Source organism: Notolepis coatsorum (genome assembly GCF_963971535.1).
Source record: "Notolepis coatsorum genome assembly, chromosome: 10".
Lineage (NCBI taxonomy): Eukaryota > Metazoa > Chordata > Actinopteri > Aulopiformes > Paralepididae > Notolepis > Notolepis coatsorum.
This window is the reverse complement of record NC_140174.1, coordinates 41768467-41794454: the sequence shown is the minus strand read 5'-3', so window position 1 is coordinate 41794454 and position 25988 is coordinate 41768467. Positions and strand designations below refer to the sequence as shown.

The 25988-nt window shown below is 43.5% G+C and overlaps 1 protein-coding gene across 1 annotated transcript; it reads left to right on the top strand.

Moving 5' to 3' along the window:
• Positions 1-15285: 15285 nt before the first annotated feature.
• Positions 15286-23144, top strand: clrn3 (clarin 3; the record flags this gene model as incomplete). The annotated part of the gene is made up of 4 exons (XM_084323018.1): positions 15286-15380; positions 20450-20457; positions 20554-20739; positions 22861-23144. 4 exons carry the CDS (start codon positions 15286-15288, stop codon positions 23142-23144), a joined length of 573 nt encoding a protein of 190 aa, XP_084179144.1.
• Positions 23145-25988: the final 2844 nt, after the last annotated feature.

The following is a 25988-nucleotide window of genomic DNA, read 5'->3' as shown; positions in this document are numbered from 1 at the left end:
ATCTGGTGTTCTAGAAGAATACAGCAAACAAACAAACGCAATTATTCTACATCTGCTGTATTTAAAATATCTCTCCGTTAGTTCTACAGTGGAAATGTTTATTCTGGCTAGTCATGCGTATTCAAACCACATTATGGCCCTGAAAACACAATGAAGATATCATTGAACAAAAGCTGAAGCGATCATACACAGCCCTCTTGTGTAGCGGCTGTGAAAGAATGAATAGGAAATGGGTTTGCTTTAGTAAGGCATTAATTATTCATGAAGCACTGTACTCCTCCATGTCAACCTCTGTAGTGAGTAGTGACACAACCAAGGCATTATTCTCCCTCTCTCCCTCCCTCCTCTCTCTCCCTCTCCCCCTCTCTCCGTCTACCTTAAGGATTCAGCCATCGTCTCCCATCTCTCCAAAGACAAATCAATCAAATCAATTGCTATTTAACCGGACAGGAGTTACTCCACTTACTATGGGACAACAGGAGCTCAAGGGTAAACTCGTTGTGGGAATAAACTTGAATAATATAAAAAATTTACTAATTGAATGCATGGTTGTTAGGAGGAAATTATCCTTTTTTCTAAAGACGGCGTCTTAAGCACGGTGGTCCTTCCTGAGGTACGATAAAAACAAAAGTCACTATAATAGGACCCCAACCTACTGCATACCAAATTACATCTGATGCTGGATGCAAAATGGCAGGAGTAGCCCATAAAACAGGACAGACAGTAACCTTGATGTGGCACCTGCTAGGACCTCTGGTTTATGGGCCTGTGGAAGTCAGGGTAGATAATCACTGGTATGATGCACTACATCACCATGAGACAGGCTGATGACCGCCGCCCGGCATACACACTGAAACTAAATGGCAACTAAGTTAGGTTAACAAGCTGGACATGAGTATAAACAAACAAGTTCAAGATTGTTGATTTTCTGTTAAGCTTATACTACAGTGCATGGTTTCGTAAACGTTTTAAGTCAGGGACCAACGTTTGATTCGTTTTTCTTGTCATGGGACCAAGGCTGAAACGTATCACAAACATATTACTACTGTTGTCATGTGGGGGCCCATGGCCCATTTTGGGTGCCCCACCCTAGTTTAAGAAACCAGGCTGTAGAGGAAATAGGCTATGAATCAACGTGATTCCTAAATCCCTTTGGAAATGCTAAGCAAAGCGGCTGGGTGGCGCAGCGGACATTGCGCTCGTCACCAACGCAAGAGACACCGGGTTCGAATCCGGCTGTCGGCGTTGCCTCCGGCTTGGGCCGGCCGTCATACTAACTCAATTGGCAGAGTTAGCGGGTGGGAAGTCGAAGGGTGGTAGTCTGGTCGAACAGCGACTCCTACAGGTCGGTTGGGGCACCTGCACAGCAAAGTCAGGAAAATGGCGGGGGCAGTGTGAGCCTCCTACACGTTACTCCTCGCCAAATGAGAGTCCGCGCTGGCAGGTGAAAAGATGCGACAGGCTGCCTCCACATGTATCGGAGGGGACATGTGATGCAAGGCTTCTATCCTCCCTACAACCGGCCAGTGGGGGGCATATGCGAGCAACGACCAGGACAGGGGAGGGAGAATTGGCACGAGAGGTAAATTGGGATGGGGAGAAAAATCACAGAAAAAGGAGGAGAAAAAGTAGGAAAAAAAAAGAAAAAATGCTAAGCATGGGTAGTATAGAGGTCTAAGCACTCGCCTACCACCGCAAAGCGTTTGGTCAGCCATTCCTACGAATACAATTCCTGTGTTCACGGGGTGGGAAGCCAGTGAAGGTATGAGTCCTGGTTGTTGCAACAGCGACTCCTACTGGTCGGTCGGTCACTCTCCCAGTGAAACACCTCGCTGTCAGGTGGAAAGAAATGGCTGGCAACTCCACTTGTATCAGAGGAGGCACGTGGTAGTCTACACCCTCCCCAGACCGACAGTAAGGCAGCACAACAACCAGGGGTGGAATTGGCATAAACTTGAGGATGGGAGAAGTAGTAGTAAAAATTTAATAAAAATACTAAGCAATACGGTACAGAACTGAATAAAGAGCGGCTCATCCTTCTGATGAGACGCTAAACCGAGGTCCTGACTGAATCTCGTCGTTAAAGAACCCAGGACGTCTATCGCAAAGAGTAGGGGGTTCCCCGACATTCCTGGCCAAATTCCCAATCAGGTTTCTGACATCAAGGCCACCTAATCATCCCTTCCCCTTAATTGGCTGATATCAATCCCTGTCTCCTGAGCCGTTCAGCCATTGAGTGTAGTGTGATGTGTGCCTGGTGCCAGTGTATGGCAGCCATTGAGCCTGCGTAGCCCAAGGTTGGGTGCTACCAGTGGTGGTGAAGGAGGCTATTTCCACCCTACATTGTGGAGAGTGCTTTGAGTGTCTAGAAAAGCGCTATATAAATGTAATGAATGAATGAATATGTTTCACATTGTTTGTATCATCATCTCTCACTTTCACACCAGTGACACCATCATGAGGATCTGCCATCTAGGAATGCGTGGGTGTCGTCGGTGTCATGACGTGGCATGAACATGGAGGTGTAGTCTGACGTCACGGTTGTTCCACCCGTATAGGGATTTATCATTGGGAAAATGGATTATCGGCTATTGTAACAATTCTGCCTCATGGAAATTGAAAAGCTTTCCATTTTTGCACTAAATGAGTTCCCTGCTATCACTAACATTATGCATTTTTGGTTCAAATGAAATTTGGCGATTTTTTTTTATGATTAATTGCGAATATTTTCCTGTTGAGCTATATATTGTGGATGAATAAGCACAGAAAGGTACACCATGCAAATGTTAATGCTTTATTTGTTTTAAACGAGACAATTTAGAAATGGGCAATGGGGAAATACATTGCATTGGACAGAGGGTGGAACACGAAAAACGGCAATGACGTAACCACCACACCTCCCTATACGTCAAGCACGTCTCAAGTAATTTACCGTAAACATTACTATTTACCATAAACATTCAACAAACAAGCCGTCAAAGGAACCCCCCCCCCCCCCCCCGGATATCTGATATCTTTCTCCTGTCGACTCTCAACCCTAATGCACTTGCACAAGGTTAACTACATATAGACTACTGATATAGTTAAGACCTGTTTAATAACTACCGGTATGTGCTTTTGGACCGTGAAAGGCTGCCCCTTCTTATCCACAGAAAATGAAATATTTACTTTTCCACGCCGTTAGAAATGTGGAATGAATCAGGTTTAAAGCCAGCGCCTGAAGTGTTTACTTTCACTTCATCTAAACCAGGCCACACAGCGCAAACGGAGCACAGATAATCTCTTCTGGGCTCCACCCTGCTTCAAGTCCCAGAGCGGGTCACCAAATTGGGCTGACATATTATCTGGACACGTTTTTTTGTAATCTAAATCACAGCTCAATCCAATAAGTGTCTTCATCTTCAAATTGCATTCCGTGAACACGCTGACCCTGCTGCCAGCGTCATCATCACATAGAGTACGTGAGTGCGCGTGATGATTACATCATGATTGCGAATGCACCGTAAACAAGTCTTTGAAGTCTGGGGTTCTTTCTACATCAACAGGCTGAAATACGGGGACGACAAACGCAAAAATCATACAGGCAGCTCCAACAATGTGTTTCTGTTTTGTTTCTTCTGCTCTCCTGAGAGACTCATAAGGAAAGTCTGGGGTCGTGGGGTCAATCTCTCAGAACTTGTTTTTTAAGAGCTCTGCGGTCCACTTTGTAGTGTGCTCATGTAACAAGTGACAGAAATACAATGGAGAAAACTATGTAATGCCTGGAGGGGGGAAATACACCCATTTTACTGGTGGGCAGCTGTTGAGGAGTGACATCATACACTCCCTCCCTAGGCTGTATTATTCAAACTGCAAGTCCCCTGGCTTAACCCTTTCACTACCACACTACCAAACGGTTAACCCTTTCACGGCCACACGTGCTCAGCTGTCGTTAACCCTTTCACTACCACACTACAGGTTAACCCTTTACTATCACATCACACTTCTGTAGTGTGGTAGTGAAAGGGTTAACGACAGCACGCCTCTCCTCGCCACCTCTTGCTTTTAAAGCAACGTTCTGGAATTTATTTGACCTAAAAGCTACAGTCCAGAGTTTAATTGACCATCTACATTTTCTGGCGCGTATGTTCTTGTGGAATTTCCACTTGTAAGAGGGAAAATTATTTATTTGGTTTAACTTTTTTAACCTGGAAATACAGGTCTGTGTTTTACTCCAATGTTGATAAACATTAGAAATATAAACAAACCACTGACCGCCTCAAGTAAAGTTGAGGTTCAGCCGTGTCACATGCCATCGCGTCCTTGTGTCAAAGGCTCATATTTCATAGTGGAAGAAAATATAATCTATACAATAAATGACTACACAAGCAAAGACAGTAGCCCGGTGATACTGCAATAATGGATTGGGCCTTCAAGGCGTAAATCACTGACACTCTTCAGCAGATCCTGCCTGGTTTTCATATGGTCCTTGTGTGTTTGGCCTTGTTATTACCACCGGAGGATAAAGATTTCTTAACATATGGTTAGCAAGTTCTGTGTAAGAAGGGGGACACCCTTGATCTCTGTCCATCTGTTTCCATGCAGACCTCACATGAGTCTTAAAGCCAGCTGACTGAACAAACACAAGTGCAAACCACATAATATTGACCACAAGTTTTATTATCAGGGCTGTTTACGAGTATTTTCCCTAGTTTTGATGGTATAACAATATTTGTTTGTTTTGTTTGTTTTTAGCCCCACTGGCGAGAGCACTGTTGCAATGTTGGTCGGTCAGTTCAAAGCACTTTGGTCTGGTTGGGTGTAAGGAGCCTCTAGGGGGGGCCGGCGCTAGCGGGGCTTTTGGACTCTTTAAGGCGCGTTTTCACTGACTGCACGAAGATCCAGCTCGCCACATTCTATTAATTTTCTATGTAGATCAGGGGATGCAGCCCGGTGGGTTTGGAGGGGTGGGGTGTTTGCTGGTCAGCATTAGTGTAAAATAAGCCCCTTTTCGAAATAAATTACCCTGAACCTTTAGTCCCAGGAACTACATTTCATAGTACTATATTGTTCCTTCAGCCCATTGTTGTCTGCGTTTCCACTGCAGTGTAAAGACCCGAGAAGATTAGGAACATTTGTCTGCTGAAATAATATGAAAAAGATCATTCCAGTGTCTCATAAAAAAAATACCATTTTATCTGATCACAGTTAAACAGGTTAAATGAATGTTCCCTGCAAACTCTTTTGCCATATATTGGTCCTCGAATTGAACAGCCCAGATGACTCGTATTTTTCTTATAGTCGATTGTTGATCTTCTCTGCAGCCGAGTTGCCTAGTAATAGGCAATACATCCGACCAGCAATACATCAATGGCACAGAATTTTGATCGTTGCGCCTTTATTTTGGTTGCGCCACACCCCTTTTGGGGAAAAACAACTCTAAGACACATGGATATAAATCACACTGAAGACCATTGTTGCCCAGAAATAGTCCTTCGCTCTTAGTTTTAGGTCACTTGGAGATTCACAAGTTAATTTAATATGAAATGCCCATGTAGGGAAATGAGGAAATATCCTGCAGCTTACTGGGGGAATAAGCAATGTCTGAAAACGGATCAAAGTTGCTCAATGGTGGCCAGTGTTGGAAAACAATTGCTTCACTTAAAGGATAACTCCACTTTTTTTTTAAATTAGCTTATTTAACATCTTCCCTGGAGTTAGACAAGAAGATGCATACCTTTTTTGTCTCTGTGCGTGCATTTTAGCTTTGGGAATAGACGCTCCGTTAGCATAGCTTAGCTTCATCACTGGAAGTGGGGGAGGACAGTAGCCTTACAGTGCCTTACAGTGTATTGCAAGGTCTGACATTGACCAAACTTGATATGCATGACCTTGGTGGGCTCTAGGTCAACTCCTGAAAAGGGGGTCAATGTCAGACTTTGCAATCAAAAGTTAGGGGGCTAATAACCCTTGCCATAATTTCAGTGCGCCCCTAACTTTTGATTGCAAGGTCTGACATTGACCCCCTTTTCAGGAGTTGACCTAGAGCCCACCAAGGTCATGCATATCAAGTTTGGTCAATGTCAGACCTTGCAATACACTGTAAGGCACTGTAAGGCTACTGTCCTCCCCCACTTCCAGTGATGAAGCTAAGCTATGCTAAAGGAGCGTCTATTCCCAAAGCTAAAATGCACGCACAGAGACAAAAAAGGTATGCATCTTCTTGTCTAACTCCAGGGAAGATGTTAAATAAGCTAATTTAAAAAAAAAGTGGAGTTATCCTTTAACATGATGCACTAATAAAACAAACCTTTCAAACAATGTAAGCGTTCTGCAGACAAATACAATGACGCTCAATAGGAACAGTATCTATGTTTCCCCCAAAAGTAGGCGCAGCTGCAAAAAAAAGCCACAAAGTCACATAAATGGTGCATTTATATAGCACTTTTATCCAAAGGCCAATTTTGTTCCTCACAATCACCCACCATTCACCCACCATTCACACACCGACGCCGGAGGCAACCATGCAAGGTGCCAACCTGCTCATCGGGAGCAGCGATGGGCTGACACATGCCTTCTCTACTTGAACGACCACATCAAACAAGAGGTGGACGCGGGCAAATACTGCGGCATGGTCATGCTGGACCTACAAAAGGCCTTCGACACTGTCAATCACACCATTCTGATTGACAAGCTAAAAGCAATTGGTTTTGATAGTTTATCAGTGAGCTGGATACAATCCTACCTGGAGGGGAGGGAACAGATGGTGGAAGTAAACGGTACCCTATCCCCCCCCCCCCTCACAGTGAGCTGTGGTGTTCCACAAGGAAGCATACTAGGACCGCTACTATTCCTAATTTATGCAAATGACATGTCGTCAGCTTGTGACTGCAACTTGTTCCTGTTTGCGGACGACTCAGACTCAACAAACTATCATTACACATGGGCAAAACAGAGTCCATTCTCTTCGGTTCAAATAACAAACTCAGCAAGACCGACGGCTTCTCGGTTACAGTGGGTGACAATATTATCACAAGGAAAGATGAAATTACCTACCTGGGTTCCATCCTAGAGGCTAATCTTTCCTGTGACAAAATGGCATCCAATGTAATAAAAAAAGTCAACCAACGAACGCGATTCTTGTACCGGATCTCCTCTCTGGTAAACAAGAATACCCTGAAGACTCTAGCAGGAGCACTCATTCAAGGGTACTACGACTATGCTTGCACCTCATGGTACCAAAGCACCTCAAAGGCACTAAAAAACAAATTACAAACATCTCAAAACAAGCTAGTCAGACTACTACTTGACCTGACTCCTAGAACCCACCTCACCCCTGCCCACTTTGACAACCTAGGATGGCTTAGAGTAGACGACAGAGTACAGCAACTTGCAATGGGCCTGGTCTACAAGATACACTACGCGACCAAGGTACCCATGTACATGTCAAAATACTTCCCAAAGGTCAGTGAATACCACGATCACAACACCAGAGGGAGCTCCACAAATCATGTAAAACCCAGATTCGGCTCAAACAAGGGACTAAACACGTTTCGCAATTATGCCACATCAATGTGGAACGCCCTGCCTAAAGCTGTAAAGGAATGTGAATCACTACCCACCTTCAAAAACACTCTCAAAAAACACCTACGTGAGACTGCAATTCGAAACTGGCCCCTACAAATGTCCTAACCTAGTTGTACAGTAAATGACCAAGTAAGACTTTGTCAATATTCCAATGTACAGTGTAAAATGTGTGTGTGTCCCCTACCCAACCCCCCCCCCCCCCCCCCCCCCCCCCCCACACCTCCAATGTACAGCCCTCACCCAACCCCACCCCACCCAACCAACCTCCTCCAATGTACAGTTTCTACGCCAAATGTATATACACTCCTTTTCTGGACACTTTTGTATCACAAACAGTACTGTATTTGCAAATCTGATATGTCATAAATGTATAGATGTAGCAGTACTGTCTATCTGTATGTCATGTATGTCATATATGTTATGATGAATTGAAAATGGGGGACCCTGATGTAAACAAGACGAAAGTCTTTCTCTGGTCTGCATCCCCTTAACACATGTATTGAGCTGTACTGTACTGTACCCATTCTGCAATCTGTTAATAAACTTTTCAATCAATCAATCAATAACTTCGACACACTGCCCCGGAGGAGCGGGAATCGAACCGGGAACCTTCCGATCACCAGACGACCGCTCTACCTCCTGAGCCACTGTCACCCCTTTTAACCTGCAACCTAATGCAAAATAATCGTTATTGTGCATAGATCACTAGATTCAGCTTATAATACATATTTCATGTTCGCTTTTCCTGGTTGAAAGCAGATGACATTGGCAAAATGGACATTAAATGTCTCATTAAATACTTAACCTACAAACCTAGGACTGTTCTGACAGCACAATATTGATGCAACTAATAGCATAGTTTTAATGCATAGCTCAATTAACAAAAGAAAACTAGTGCTGCAGATTCTTGAAAATGCCAGTTGAAATTAAATGCTACGAGTACTCGACCATTCAGAATGTTCAGCTCTGCAAGCACCACCAAAGTTCAAAGTTCCTGCAATTCGTAAATGTCCTAGCCCCAGAGCAAGGACGTTTGGGGGGTGAAATTGGGTAAATTAATGTCCTGGAACTTCTGCTTAGAACACGGTCCGCGTGGTGGAAACGCAACCAAAATGGCCCTAGTTCCTGTGGTCAAAAAAGGGGCTGTAAACTTGAATTCAACACCATTGAATCTGTTCCAACGCAGTGCACCTGACTCAACAGATGCTGATCAAACTGCCAAACTAGGTGTGGCAGATCAAATATGAAGAAAGATTCAGCTAGAAGGCATCTGCATTACAGCAGACTGTCTTTGACCACGGAAGAACACTCTGTGCTCGTTGCACAATGTTAAACTCTTGGAGAAACCAAACGTGAATGCCATCTTGGCGGGCTTTCATAACTCATGAACCATTTTGTCGTACACACGTGGGACGCATCACAGCAGAGACTTACTTTTTCATTGGTGCGAGTTTGCCCCGCCCCCTATTATTTAGCCACACCCCTTTCATAACTTATGAGCCATTTGTCGTACACTATACTTGTGGGAGGTATCATTGGACTCAGCATAGTTCCTTTGCCATTAGTGACTGTTTGCCCCATCCACTATGTTTTAGCCACTCCCCTGTCATAACTTTCATGCAATGTTTTTTGTAGACTCTTGTGGGAGGCATCATTGTACTCAGCAGAGCAAAGCCGTAGGAGGATGAAATTTGGCATGGAGGTCAAATGTGTGTGTGTGTGTGTGTGTGTGTGTGCATGCGTGCGTGGCGTGCGTGTGTGAATGCATGTACACGTGGATGCATGCATGTGTGCAGTCGCAGCTATTGCGGATTTGCGCTTGTTTTTGTAATATAATTGTCATGGTACTTCATCAAAAAGGTCTCTTCTCATCCAATTCCAACATCACAAATTATTTCTAATACTTGTGCAATCAAAACAAAATAATACAAAATATAAAATAGATATATCGTTGATGCCACTGGCAGAAGGAATACCTTAGCATGGATCCATGATGGTGTCCCTTCAAATATGAAGTACCTCTCCCAGCCCTACATGGTATGTAATATCAAAATCTGTCCAATCTGTTTCAGTGACCATAGATCTCTCTCACTTACCTTCCACCAGCAGCAGTAGCAGTGGGACTGGCGTGATTAAGAAGAACAACGGTGTAACAGATAGGATTCTGGACGGCCCATTGGGCATGTGACGGAGCGAGAGTGAGAGAGAGCTAGCAGGTAACCGTTTGTACAGCTGTGTGTGGACTGTCCCCGTTGTTGCAGCCATGTGTTTAACAGCTCCCACCATTCCTGGGCCTCCTTCAGACAGTGACACACCCTCCCCGTGTCACTGAGATGCCCCCCCCCCCCCTCTCTCTCTCTCTCTCTCTGTGAACGGAGAGTGTAAAGGGGCTTTCCTGGTCCTGGTCCTGCCACAGGCCTCCAAACAGGAAGCAACAAACAGCTCACTCCTCTCTGCGTCTTCACTTTTTCCTGGTTTTGTTGTTGCTGCATCTTTTACTAAGGTGACTCTCAACAGCATCGGTTCATCACTTTAATTTAATTTAAAAGGGGAACTATCTTATAAATGGCCTTTTTCAGTGTTTAGCATTGTTTCCTAGCTATGTAGACTTATATTAATAGGATCTATGTCTCTAATTCTCATATTGGCGCATTCTTCCAATTCTCCTCTCACAATATTCACCCTCACTGAACTGAGTCATCTGAAAATGTGCATATCTGTGATGTCAGAGATTTCTCATCTGCATAATAATGTGGCAGTTGATGTGGCAGTTGGCACCAGGCCACACAGTGGTTGGAGCCCAGCCTCAAAACGGCTTAAGATCTTGAGGTAGAAAAATGCTGTTTGAGTACTTGTTGTTGGTTTTTTTTATTTTTTTTTTTTACTTACAGATGTGTTCCATAGACTCACAGGAATTATGTAAAAGTGCCCAAATAGTGAAAGAAATAGTAAAATAGTTCCCCTTTAAAATGACTTTCACACACGTTAGCTCCTCTGCGCAATCATTTTCACACCTTTTTATCATCAACTGAATCATTTAAGCACGATGCCACAATCTACATGGCAAGACTGCAGTGTTTGCACTCTGTGGAGCCGCAAGCACAAACAAGCCTACAGTTGCAACAAGGTGTGCTTCAGCAATCTTCTACTAAGGTGAGCGGAAAAATAACAGCTCGGATACAGATAGCTGGTTTATGGCTTTTCTATCAGAAGCAAGTTCTTACTGTGACAATTCTCATGCCTTTATTCACAAACTTTCCACTGAACGTGGCTGTAATTGTAATTCTGCTGGCAGATATCTGACAAGTGTTTAGGTCAGACCTGGCTTTAACCCCTAATTGTCATGCCTTTCTATCAAATAGTTCCCTCTTGGCTCATTTGAGGAAAAAATAAAGACACAGTTTAATGGAACACGCCGACATTATGGGAAACGCCTATAGCCTAGCAGAGCACAAATTAATGGAAGCGGCTACGGATCAGCTAGCCTAGTTTAAAACTCTGGCAGAGGTGTTTTTGGCCAACAGCTGGCTAGCTGATACGTATCCCCTTCCATTAATTTGTGCGAAGCTAGGCTAGCTTGCAACCGGACAGCTTTCTTCTGAACGCAGAGGGGGAAATTGGTATCCACCATCTTCTTGTCTGACTCTGGAGAAGACGGTAAAAGCACATTTCCAATAATTCCGTTGTGTTCCTTGAAGAATGTAAAATGTGTCTGTAACCTAAGAGACCGCACAGCACAGCATGGGGCCTTGTCACTAGAGCACAAAATTAATCTGTGCTGCAAATCCTCTCTGTTTCCAAAATATGGTGAGGGAGGTATACAATTGTTTTATGGCTGGTAGTTTGAGGTTCATACCCAGCGAGTTGCCATCTACTGCCACCCCTCCCTGCACCACACGATGGATCTGAGTAAACAACATCACCACAGCCCGCCCTACGCTAAAGTCACACACTCCAATCCAATCTATACCGTTTTCTAATCATGACTACATCTGAAAGCAAGTCTGGGCACAGTGTATAGCAGCAATCAAATGTAAATTTCAACAGAAATTAAATCTCATATAGGCATCTGCTGTATATCAAAACAGCCAACAGTCTAATACCTCTGGTCTATTACTGTAACATTATGCTCACTGCTGCTGGATGACCTGTATTGATCTGACACCTGGGACTACACACAAGAAGGAGGAGAAGCAGAATGTAGTGGATGAGAGAGCATATAGATTGTTGGTGCAGAAAAAATAAGGGTCCCAAAGTCACAGGCTCTACCGTTTTTTCTTTCATTTCTTTCACACGGACAATTTAATGTACTATTGTGTTTCCACTGCCTGTGATGGAAATGCTTTACTAACCTAAACACCTGGCTAGTATTTTTAAATGCTCCTTCTTGCCGGCAAGAAGTGCAAAACAAGTCATCTCAAATTATATTTTCAAGTAATCTTTTGCATTGGAATTTTTTTATTGAATCACCTAATTGACAGCTGATCACAACTGTTGCTTCCGATTGAAGGATCAAGAAAAGGGGGCGGGCTTGAGATAGGTCAATTGGAGTGAGTGACTATTAATGTTAGGTTTACATCACTCCTTTTAATTGATTCTACTCCTATGTAGTTGATTAGACAAGGATATTTATATTCACTCACTGTAAAACAATTTATAATAATAATAATAATAATAATAATAATAATAATAATAATAATAATAATAATAATAATAATAATAATAATAATAATAATAATAATAATTTAATAATAATAATAATAATAATAATAATAATAATAATAATAATAATAATAATAATAATAATAATAATAATAATAATAATAATAATAATAATAATAATAATAAGTTGCACAGTGTAGTTTTGGGAGTAGACTCTTTTTTTTCATAACTAGATAAACAAAAGGTGTCTTCCTGGAACACTGTTTGAAGCTAGAAAACTACTTGAAAGGTTACTGTTTCACTGTTGTGTATGATTCTGTGGTTCTGTTCACAAGCATTCAAATGAGTATATCTCCTAGGCTGAAGTTTGGTTCACAGTGCCTCATGATTATTGTGTTTTGAATTAGGATAACATAAGAGTTACATGCATAATAATGACATGAATAGTATATTGTTTTTAACTAATTGCAAGCTCTGCACATTTAAACAAAAACTGCATAGTGCACCTTTAAGCTGTCATAAGTAGGAGTGCTGTAAAAGTGACATTGTATATTCACTCTCTCCGATTTAGTTGATTAAACTAAGAAAAAGCTCTGGTTTAAAAAGGTTACTTGTGAGTTGCGACGACTTGTGATTGTGACAACAGACCCCCCCCCCCCCCCCCCCCCATTCAGTGTCAATGGAGCAGGTCGCCATATGAATCACATAATGTGAATTCTGAAACTACGTACAGTTGTTTTCATTTGTTGCGTATTTTTATGTTTCGTTCCAAGTCACCTTTTAACTTAAGTGAAATGCAATTAACTATAACTTTTGAGTACAAAATATTCACACGTTGGTGTTGCTTCATCCAGCTTTATATAGCAAATGCTGAATAAAAGCATTGGAACTCAAGAAAACCCTGGGCAAGTACCGATATCATAAAATAGCATGCCCTAACAAGACAACCCAATGTCTGAAGTCGACCTACCCTAATTGCATTTTCCACTGAATGCCTTGGGAAGTAGACTACATGTCAGAACTGGCTGCCTGGAGCTCGCAATAGGGGTCTATTGAAGAACATAGGGTGGGGAAACCAACAACTTTCAAAAATTAAATGCAAGAGACTGCAATAAATCCACGTGATACAATAGAATAAGTCAATGGAAAATAAACAACTAAAAGGAGACTCCAGAGATATTATAACCTTTAACCGCTTGCTCCATTAGCCCACATATAGACACCCCCTGCAGGGTTGACAGAAGTCAGGTTGTCAAAGGGAGGCGTGCTGCCCACTGTTGCCATCGCGATGTGCATTTCGTGAGATACGCCGTTATATAGTGTTGACTACTATGCAACGACTGTACGCGCGATATTAACGCATACTGCTGGTATTTCATCACGCAGTGCGTAATATAGACAGGTAAGGTAACGCCACGGTGCGTTTTCGTTTGACTGCGAAAATGACTGACGCGAAAAAAAATCTTTTCGCTCCCCCGTCCCCAAAATATGTCCAACATGACAACAACATGTAAAGGCCATCATCACTCACCGATGTGCTTCACATTAAATCCAGTGCGTGTGCGGCGATCGTCTGGAGGAGCAGGGCGATGCTTCAGTCTTTTGCTGCCTGTCACGGGGAAAGAACAATCTGTGTTTACCCGAACATAACTGTGCTGTCAGCGAGCAGCGCCTGCTCTCTCCCTCTCCTCCCAACTCTGTCGCTTCTCTCTCTCTCTCTCTCTCCTCCGGCGAAGAGAGGGAGCCGCCTGGCGCTACAGTTTGTTACAACATGTGCAAGACAGCTAGATCCACAAAGAATGGATTGCACGGAGCAAGTTGCACCCTTACTTACAATTCATTGTGAATTGAAAATGGGGGACCCTGATGTAAACAAGACGAAAGTCTTTCTCTGGTCTGCATCCCCTTAACAATTGTGTGTATTCACTATTCAGCCGTACTGTATTTGTACCCATTCTGCAATCTGTTAATAAAATGTTCATTCAATCAATCAATCTGCACAGTGATTGATTGAATGAACATTTTATTAACAGATTGCAGAATGGGTACAGTACAGCTCAATACACACAATTGTTAAGGGGATGCAGACCAGAGAAAGATTTTAGTCTTGTTTACATCAGGGTCCCCCATTTTCAATTCATAATGAATTGTAAGTAAGGGTGCAACTTGCTCCGTGCAATCTATTCTTTGTGGATCTAGAAAGTGGTCCCACAGAGAGCCGCACAGTACTATTGTATTGTGCATAGCGCAGAATTAAGGCAACTAACTGAGACTTTAGTGAATGCGTTGACATATTTTCCAATGCATCGCCATGTGTCTTCCTTTATTTAAAAGATCATCCCCATGTATTCATATACAGGGCTGTACTGGCACATGTGGGGAGATAAACCTCATCTTGTGGGAAATGTTAATAATTAATTTGCACCAGGTTTTATGACACTCCTATAACAATAGCCCTTTGGATCCACGGCTGTGATCCTACTTCCTTTAAACGAGGTAAAGTGCACTGGTATTGAGAAACACTAAACTATGAGAGAGCAGCTTTTTGCTGGATAGCCCCCTAACACTTATTCAAACAGATTCAAAAATGTGTTTTAATGAAGTTTTTTTTTTATGTTTGAAGTGTTTTGTTGAATTGCAGCAGTATCGTGTAAGAGAAGTCAGATCAAGTTTCAAGTGTGTTAATGATAATAACCACTAAAGCTGTGGTAGAAGAAGTCCAGACTATCAATGAAATAATACAAAATATTAAGTGTTTGGGATTGACCACTTTGTGTTCCTTTATACAGTAGCATCAACCTACTGCCATACCCCGTTTATGTTGTTTAGGAGTATGATATCAGCACCATGACAACCACCTATCTTTCTGACCAAAGGTCACACTCATAATGTCAAGGTTTTTATTACCAACAGGCCATATCAGCAGCATCACCCAGGACGGTGTGTTTCAGGCTGGATCAGACGGTCATACTCTGAGGTTCTGATGCTTCACGAGAAACCTGAAGAATAGAAACTCGGGTGTTGGTTGAATTAGTCAAGAGTGGGATAAAACAAACAATGCCTTCCACAAAGAAGACTCTGCTTTTCATGTCCAGCTCGCTGGCGTCGTGCATCGCTGTCGGTTTGTTGGGGTTTGGCATGTCGACAACATGGTCTGTCACCACGTTTCAGTGCCTTCGAGGACATGACGGCAACACGACCACTGGCACAGCCGAAGTGAGACTGGACTTATTTACTGGGGAATCTATCCGAAGAAGTTGTCCAACAATTAATGAGGATGAGAAATTTCAAGGTAAATTATGATCCGAGATTCAGATTAGGTATAGGCCTATATATAGGCTGGTTGTACTACATTATGCAAATCACCAAGTGTTGTGATTAAGCAAAGATGTTTGAGATGTTCTAGGATCATGAAAGATATCTTGTTGGGACTCACACTCACAAATGTATCCAATAATCCAAACCTATAGTTCAGATTTATTAATAAGATATCTATGTCATAATCAGCTCTTTACATAGATTTTCTCCAATGTTCTGTGATGTGTCAAAAGCTAAATATAGTTTATATCATTACTCAAAGTACCAATGCTGTAGGTATAATTTTGTATTTTAAAAACATATTCTTTAAAATGATTGAAGGTGTGCACTGGAATCTAAAGTGAAAGAACACATCTTGATAACGTCATCATTAGTTATCCAAAGTTTAGTTTTACTTTGTGAGAGTAGTTGTTTATAAATATTGTTTAGACAATAGAAATAACCAACAGAGGACCTTCCTAATGAGTGGCACTCTCTTTTAAATGCATATCCGTTGTCACAAGGCTCAAAGGCTTTTAAAGAGGAATGCCACTCATTTTAAGAATTCACATGTGTTCTCACATGCCCCCACAACATACACCACTGTCTCATAAAGCTACAAATCAGAGAGGGAACCCTCCAATCATTTATGACTTTACATCCCAGTGACATCACCGATTTGAGGGTTCTCTGTTTAATTTCTAGGTTTAGGAGAGTGGTGTGGGTTCACAAACACTGACTGAACTGTCCTGGGGCACAGGAAGAACATACCCGTATGTGCATTCTTATAATTGGTGGCATTCCCTTTAAATACATAATATCCACAAGGGAATCAGGGATCATCATACATTTTGTCTGGATGCTCCTCCTCTGTCTGGAAAGAGCAGGTGTTCCTAATATGTTGTACACTCACAGTGTAAGACAAACAATATATTTAGTTAGCCAATTTCAACTTTGAAAAGGTCCAACATAAAATGTAAACGATACATATAGCTGGTTGCACATTCCTTCCCCTTACCTAACCTTAACCTGACCCTAACACCAGTCAAAAATGTCAGAACCTCCTGATGTATTTATAAGTCCTTAAACATGCTGTACCTTTGGTAGTGTGGTAGTGAAAGGGTTAACCATTTGTCGTGTGGCAGTGAACGGGTCAACCTTCTGTGTTGTCGCAGTGAAAGGGTTAACCCTTTGGTAGTGTGGTAGTGAAAGGGTTAACCTTCTGTAGTGTGGTTGTGAAAGGGTTAACCATTTTGTCGGGCGGCAGTGAAGGGGTTAACCTTCTGTATTGTCTCGGTGAAAGGGTTAACCCTTTGGTAGTGTGGTAATGTCAAAACAGGACCTATGGAAATGATAACATGTTGCCGTAACATGTGTTCTCCTGGTGGAGATGTTGGGGCAGATTGGTGGAGCGCCTGATCCTGTGTCTGGTCTCTTCAGCCGGGCGGTGTCCCAATCTCCCTCTGCAATCTCCTTGTTTAGGGCAGCCCTGCAGCCAAGGAGCCTATAAAAGGAGGAAGGGTCATCACGTCAGAATACCAGCATTCTATGCTCTGCTTGGTGCCAGACTTTGGTGTCAGTTCTTTTGAAGCCTGTATTAAAATGTAAAATATATCAGCTATCTGAGGAAATGTTGCATCAACCAATATATCAAACGTTAGCTATTTAACAATGGAACAAATTTACATTTACATTTACATTTAGTCATTTAGCTGACGCTTTTATCCAAAGCGACTTACAAGTTCTGTACGACAAGCCATCAGGAAGGGCACAACTCTATCAGCTGAGCAACAATGTTCATCAGAGTGTTGAGTGCTACAGTGTAGGTTAGTTTATTAGGACAAGTGCATGACAGTACGGTTAGTTAGGGTTAGATGTTTTTTTTTGGTTTTTTTTTTAATTCAGATAATGGTTGAAGAAGTGCGTCTTTAGTCGACGGCGAAAGATTGGACGTGATTCGGCTGTCCTAACTGGGGTGGGTAGTTCATTCCACCATTGTGGGGCAAGGACTGAGAATAGGCGACTTCTCTTTGATGACCCTCCCGGAGCTTGGATAGGAGTAGGTCTGAGGCGGCCAGAAGATGCAGAGCGTAGGGGTCTTGAGGGTGTGTAGTTAGAGACCATTGACCGGAGGTAGGCGGGAGCAGTTCCCTTTGCCGCACGGTATGCTAGGTTGAGGGCCTTGAAGCGGATTCGTGCAGCAATGGGGAGCCAGTGCAGGTCCCTAAGAAGTGGGGTGACATGGGCCGACTTCGGTAGGTTTGAGATCAGGCGGGCCGCTGCGTTCTGAATGAGTTGAAGAGGCTTAGTGGCAGTGGCCGGGAGGCCAGCGAGCAGTGCGTTGCAGTAGTCGAGGCGGGAGATGACTGTTGATTGGACGAGGAGTTGGGTGGCTTCTTTTGTCAGGAAGGGGCGGATCCTTCTGACGTTGCTCAGGAGGAATTGGCAGGTTCTGGTCGTCGCTGCGATGTGAGCAGAGAAGTTCAACTGGTCGTCGAGGACAACACCAAGGTTCTTGGCGGTCGGGGATGCAGTCACATCTGCATTCTCGACTGTGATTGAAAGGTCGGTTAGGGGGGAGGATTTGGCCGGCAGGTGGAGCAATTCTGTTTTGCTTAGGTTCAGTTTGAGGTGGTTGTTCGTCATCCAGGTGGAGATGTCGGACAGACAGGCCGAGATCCGCTCAGAGACGTGGATATCTGAGGGAGGGAAGGAGAGGAAGAGTTGAGTATCGTTGGCATAACAATGGTAGGAAAAGCCATGAGACGTGATAATGTTACCCAGTGATTTAGTGTAGAGGGAGAAGAGAAGGGGTCCTAAAACTGAGCCCTGGGGGACACCCGTCCGCAGGGGGCGGGTGGCCGACAGGGTCCCTCTCCATGACACTTGGTAGGAGCGGTCATTGAGGTATGATGACAGCCATGTCAGCGCAGAGCCAGCCACTCCCATTCCTGCGAGGGCCGCAAGGAGGATCTGGTGGTTGACTGTGTCGAAGGCTGCAGATAGATCTAGGAGAATCAGGACAGAGGAGAGGCCTTTCGCTTTTGCTAAGTGAAGTGCCTCTGTGACCGCAATGAGGGCTGTCTCTGTGGAGTGACCAGTCCTGAAGCCTGACTGATTAGGGTCTAGGAGGTCATTCTGTAAGAGATAAGCAGTAAGTTGGTTGGATACAGCACGTTCAAGTGTTTTAGAAAGGAAGGAGAGAAGAGAGACAGGACGGTAGTTGCCTATGACGGTAGGGTTCAGGGTTGGTTTTTTTATGAGCGGCGTGACTCTGGCTTGTTTTAGGGAGGTGGGGACCACCCCCGAGTTGAGTGAGGAGTTGATGGTTGCCGTTAGGAATGGGAGGATGTCTGGTGCTATGGTCTGGAGGAGTGGGGAGGGTAGCTGGTCCAGCTGGCAAGTAGTCGGACGGTTCGACGTTACCAGTGTCAGGGTCTCTGCTTCTGTAATGGGAGAGAAAGATGACAGAATGAAGGATGAGGTTCTCGATTCAGCATTTGGAATGGGTGGGGGTTGGGAGAAGGAGCTGCGGATGTTCTCCACTTTTTCCTCAAAGAAGATCGCAAAGTCTTCGGCAGAGAAAGATGAGGGAGGGGGGGGGTGGGGGGGGAGTGAGGAGGGAGGACATGGTAGCATGCAGTTTGCAAAGATTCTTGGCAGAGGCCTCGATCCTATGGTGGAAGAAAGAAGCTTTGGCATTAGTGATGGTTTTGGAGAATGTTAACAAGAGGTTGTGATATGTGTCGATGTCAGCAGTGAGGCGTGACTTTCTATACTTTCTTTCAGCTGCTCTCAGGACCTGTCTTTGTTCTCTCACTGGATCTGTCAGCCATGGACTGGGTGGGGAACGGCGGGCAGGTTTCTCAACGAGGGGACAGAGCTTGTTGAAGGAGGTTGCAAGGGCTGAAAGGAGGGTGGAGGTTGCCATCTCTGTGGAGAGAGCAGAGAAGGTGTCACTCAAAGGTAGAGCGGATAGTATGTCAGAGGAGAGGGTGGAGGGGGATAGGGAGGGCAGGTTGCGTCTGAGTGAGACTGTTTGAGTTGGGGTGAAGACCTTTCGGTTAAGCATGAGAGTTAGTGAGAAGGATATGAAGGAATGGTCAGATACATGTAGGGGAGTTACCGTGGTGTTAATGATGCTGGAGTTACGGGAAAATATGAGATCCAAGGAGTTGCCTGCTTTGTGGGTGGGAGGCATGGCAGTGGGAGTCAGGTCAAACGATTGTAGGAGGGAGACTACTATGACTGACTGAGATGAGTCAAGCAGGTTGAAGTCGCCCAATAGAAGGAGAGGGGTACCCTCTTCCGGTAAGGAGCTTAGAAGCATGTCCAGCTCATCTGTGAAGTGATCGAGTGGACCTGGAGGGCGGTAGAGTGTAACAATGGTGAGATTGAAAGGATTAGAGACAGATACTGCATGATATTCGAGAGAGGAGAGTGACAGTTCTGGGAGTGGTGTTACGTTTGTAGCCCATGAAGGAGATGTCAAGGAGTGCCTCCACCCCGTCTGGAAGGTCGAGGTGTGTGAGTGAAGTTATAGTTTGTAGATAATGCTGCAGGTGTTGATGAGTTATTGGGGGTTATCCAGGTCTCAGTTAGAGCCAGGAGCTGCAGATTTAGACTATGGGCGTAGGCAGTAATGAAGTCAGCTTTCTTGACTGCTGATTGACAATTCCATAAGCCTCCCCGTACTGTGACAGGTGTATTAGTTGCAGATGATTCCGACATCCAAGGTAATAACCTGTTTAAATGACGGAGATGAGGAGATAAGGAGATGGTGATCACATTCAACTCAAGGTTGGCCGAACTGAAAGTGTCCACACTTGGCACCAATGTGCGTTCAGCCAGGAAATAGACGACCGACAATGTCTAGTCATGACTCGTGTGACATTTCTATTTGTATTTCTCAATCTCAACAAAGGTACTCACGTAAGAGTACCCTTTATAACCTGACCCTAAACCTGACCCTAAACTATAAAGAAGTATAACATGTTGCCATAACACGCCTATGTTTTCCTCCCCTAGTGTTAACACTGTTGGGGAAACTAGGTGGAGCTCCTGTGATCCTGCATGGTGTGTCCCTGGGTCTGTTGGTCCTGTGTCTGCTCTGTTCAGCTGGCAGCATCCTAATCTCGCTCTACAACAGTGTCAGTAACCCCTACGAGACCTACATGGGGCCTATTGGCATCTACACCTGCAGCTCCCTCAGCGGTAAACATGACCCCAATCTTCTTCCATCGAGTCAAGTCTTAAAGGAACACACTCCCAACATTTGGGGGAAATACACTTATTTTCCATCTCCCCCAGAGTCAGATGATCAGAATTTGATCTCTGTGTGCCTCAGTTTGGGATTTTGTTGTATTTCTTTACTTTTTAGGGAGCTAGGCTAGCTGCTCCCTACTGCTTCCAGTCCTTGCGCTAAACTAAGCTGTGAAGGGGGGGTTTCCGCCCCTTGGTGGATTTTTTTTGTCAAATCAGTTGTGCAATAGTCACTTTTGGTGAGTTGTTTCTATACAATTCAGTTATATGACATTTAGGTATGACACAGGACTACACAAGCATTTTTAGTACAGAAATGTGTCAACAGACTAAAGCAGGGAACCACAATATGCAGAATGTAATATCATAACTGTCTATTACTTTTCTTGCAATTGAGCCAATTTTCCTTAGGTACGGTTTTGAGGTGTGTGTTCAACAGAATGTAGTATCAAAAACACATTCACAAAAAGTATGGGTTACTGAATGCTGAACTGCACTATTATAATCACTAAGCCAGACCTTACCTGTGTCCCTGTATCACTTGTCTCTTCTGCCCTTTGATAAAAAAAACTTCCCTATGTCCATTTTCCTTTTTTTTGGGCATATTTCAGTTAGTCACAGCAAAAGTCACCTAGTAAAAGTGAGATAATTGACAATATCAAAACATGCTAGGGCTGTACCGAATAGTTCGAAGCTTCGTTCATAATGTTGACATTCGAATTCTAAATCAACATAAAAAGTTGTCAAATTCTTTTTCTTTTTTTTTTTTACATTTTTATTTGCCAAGGTATGGCGAGTGCCATACCTTGCCATACCAAATGGACGCCCCTGCGTGAGACCACATGTCTGGGAGTAGTTCACTAGATGTTGTAGTTCCATTAAGAGTTTGACTACATTTTACAGTGTAGTAGTTAGCTTGAAGCTAAATGCCATTTTCTTCCCTCCCCAGTTTGTTCATGTAGTTACCCTAAGATAGTTAACCCTTTCACTACCACACTACAAAGGGTTAATGCTTTCACTACCCCATTACAGAAGGTTAACCCTTTCACTGCCACACTACCAAGGGTTAACCGTCTACAGAACGTGTAGTGTGGTAGTGAAAGGGTTCAACCGCTATAGTTTAAGTTTATTTGGAAGTACAGTAGTGTAGTAGTGAAAAAGTTTAAATAAAAAATTATAAATAAAATATTTCCTGATTCTACCTCAAAGGCTGCTCTCTGAAACCCTATTGTTAAGTTTGACCCACATAGTTCAGCAGGACAGGTGTCTCATAACTGAGGATCACTGCTGGGAAAATCCCTCTGAAACTATAGTTTACTAAACTACTAACCACATCAAAAGGAAACAAGTGAAATGTATCTAAACGCATGTTTAAAAAAGAGAAGAGTAAAGTGTGTGTGTGTGTGTGTGTGTGTGTGTGCGTGTGCGCGTGTATGTGTGTGTGATCTGAATGTTCTGCGAGTTTCTCACTGAAAATCCCTCTGAAACTATAGTTTACTAAACTACTAACCACATCAAAAGGAGACAAGTGAAATGATATCTAAACGCATGTTTAAAAAAAAAAGAAGAGTAAAGTGTGTGCGTGTGTGTGTGTGTGTGTGCGTGCGTGTGTGTGTGCACGTGTGTGTGTGCATGTGTGTGTGTGCATGTGTGTGTGTGTGCGTGTGTGTGTGTGTGTGAGTGTGCGAGTGTGTGTGTGTGTGTGATCTGAATGTTCTGCGAGTTTCTCACTGAAAATCCCTCTGAAACTATAGTTTACTAAACTACTAACCACATCAAAAGGAGACAAGTGAAATGATATCTAAACGCATGTTTAAAAAAGAGAAGAGTAAAGTGTGTGTGTGTGTGTGTGTGTGTGTGTGTGTGTGTGTGTGTGTGTGTGTGTGTGTGTGTGTGTGTGTGTGTGTGTGTGTGTGTGTGTGTGTGTGCGTGCGTGCGTGTGTGCATGTGTGTGTGTGCGTGTGTGCATGTGTGCATGTGTGTGTGTGCATGTGTGTGTGTGCATGTGTGTGTGTGCATGTGTGTGTGATCTGAATGTTCTGTGAGTTTCTCACTGTGGCCCTTCTCTTCCAGCCTGCCTCTCCTTCGCGGTCCTCATCTTATTTGTGGCCAACATCTTTGCCACCACAATGGCTGAGGATGTGATACTGCGCTTCATCGGCAGCAGCAGCGCAGGCCTGGAACTGGAGGACAAGATAGCGACGGTGCAGACAGGATACTACCTCCTGATCCCCTACATGGGCCTCTCTCTGCTCGCCATCCTCCTCATCTACCTGTACGAGCACGCGGCCTACACCCAGCGGAGGGAGCAGCAGAGGCCGACCGAGGACGCGCCCAAGGAGATCATGATGTATTAACTCCGGCTGATATGCTGCAAGAGGGAGTCATTTTCATGGACAATGATCGTGATCGTCATAGGCAGGGCACGAATACTATTTCTTTGGAGTGGCAATTATTTATCACAGTGGCAAATTACAGGTACAGGTGAGCTGTGTATACAATAAAGAATGTACGCATTGGGGAGGCTGATTGGCGCAATGGGCAAGGCGCTCGTCACTAACGCAGGAGACGCTGGGTTCGAGCCCAGCTCTCTGCGTTGCTACCGGCTGGCCGGTCGTTCATACTAACACAATTGGCAAGTGTTAGAGGGTGGGAAAGCCGGTGGGTGGGGATTGGACGTTGTGGACAGCGACTCCTACAGGTCGGTTGGGTGACGCCGGTGCGGCGGAAGCAGGAAGTGACGGGGGCAGCGTGAGCCTCCCACGCGTTACTCCTCGCCACTGAGAGTTCGAGCTGCTGCGGTGAAAAGAAGCGACAGGCTGCCTCCTCGTGTACCGGAGGGGACACGTGATGCAAGGCTTCTGTCCTCACTACAATCGACCAGTGGGAGGCATAGTCTAGCAACGTTCAAGACAGGGGAGGGAGGGAAGAATTGGATAATACGAAATTGGGATGGGAGAAAAATAGAAAAAGTGGATAAAAAAAAAATGTACACATTGTAACATTTGTATGTATACTAGTTCTTATAAAAAATATTTTTTGCCAATTTTTATGAAGTTCGTTGTATGTACAGTAGAATGTAGAGCCCATGTTATTCATAGTATTCAATCACAGACATTTTGGTTGCAAACAACAGGTACACCATATTGTACAGCAAAACACGGCATGAATATCATCTTTCTAAACATTTTAACACCAACTCAATATCTGCCGTTCTTCCTTTCAGTGTATTTGATGTATTTGAAGAAGTGTCCACTTTCTTCATATCTTTTGTTCATGTTGTACATTAATACATCTATAGAATAGTATAATCTGCTTGACTTTGGAACTGCCAGATTGAAAAACTATGTTGTGAGAATGCCACAGGTGTTTTCTTGGTAAAGACAAATATTTATTTGTATGTAGGCTATAGTTAGGATACATAAAACGTATAAATTACAAGGTGTACTTAATACACCAGGATATCTTCTATATTAATATAAGACTTTATTACCTAGTATTCCTTTGCAATGACTTTTGTAAATTTGAATAAACAAAATGCTCAAATATGGTAATCCCTCCTTTGTAATGTAATCGGTGAATTTATCATGATGACAGTAAACCTTAGTCATTGCACTGTTCCAGTCATCTGAAGTTATTTAGAGACTTTATGGGACAGATTGTAGAACAGAGGTCATCGCACAAGGGTAATATAGTAATTTCACTATTACAGTGAGTGAGTCATGTTGAGTTGAATAGACGTAACCATTTCCTGTGTACAGTCTCACAGAGATTAGAAATATTGAGAAATAAACATTCTAATGATGACTTCACAATGGCTACTGGAAATTGAAAGCTATAGAATTATATAATTCTAAAATAGAAGTCTGAGAAAACATAAAAAGAAACTTACACCAGAAGGTGAACGATTCTGTAGTAATACATAGTTTGAAGTGAAAATCATCCGTGATATGTTTATCTCTGCTGCCCTCTATCTGTGAAACCGAGTAATTGCCTTGTATCTCTCTGTCATAGCAACAAGTATGTCATGTGAAGTGTAAATAATTTTTCTTTTTAAATAACAATAATAAAATAATAAATAAATAATACCATCAATGACCCTTTTCACCAGTGATCTCATGTTAGGACATAAGCCCATTTACCAATACACAGCGCATCCTGTTACTGTCTACAGTGTCTAGTATCCAGCATTAAGTACCACACAATTGATCCATTCCAAAAGAGAATTGATAAAATAACACTTTTCTACAACACATAAAGTCCCACTCCTTTTACATATTCCTGTCAAACTCAGATGACTAACGCTGTCCCCTCCTGAGAGACTGAACAAGGAAGTGGCCTTTAGTCAGATTAAAATTCCCTAGGCGACGGTTCACGGAGAGAGGTGACAAAAGGCCACATACTCAAACTACACACACACATCCCACGGGCATCGTTCCCGTGACCGACAATTCTACAGACGTGTCCCAGACTTTGAAGGAGACCAAAAATGGATTACCAACAAGAGCAGTTCATGTGCCGTGATAAAAAGAAGCGGTGATTAAGTTAAACCCTTTAGACTCCAATGATGCATCACCTCTTAACCATATCCATCTATCCCCTACCTTTTCTTGGTATCTTGGAGACGTCTCTCACACAGCTGTGTTTCACATGGCTGTGTTGACATGGGGGCAAGGGGAGGAGGTGTCCCGTTACATCTCCTGTGTCTCCCCATCACTCAGGGCCTTAAGTCTGTTTGGACATGCCCTCTCCAGCACCTCTCAGCCCCCGCAACGCCTCCTACCTGCCTTCAAAGGAGGCACTCGTCCCTTAAGTCTCATACTTCAAGGGACATCGTGGAGAAGGACGAGGCGATTCGCTCTGTCTTTTTTAATGTGAACATTATCTACTACGATGTCTGTCGATGTATGATGATTGATTAATACAAAGATTTTAAAAAGCGTAATCTATACAGGCCCAATAGAGTGTTTTCACGGCGCATCATCAAACCAGAGGTCGGCCATTTGGGAGATACTGAACGTATCCAACACAACCCAACTAGCAACTGTTCCTGGTCATTGTTGCTCAAAATGGTCAATTATTGCCGTGTTTTTGGCTGTACTAATTGGTCGGACCGGGAAAAGCATTTGGAGTACTTCAGATTGCCAAAAGCTATTACAAATCAGGGAGAAGAGTGCAAAAAAGGAGGCGAACACCCCCTC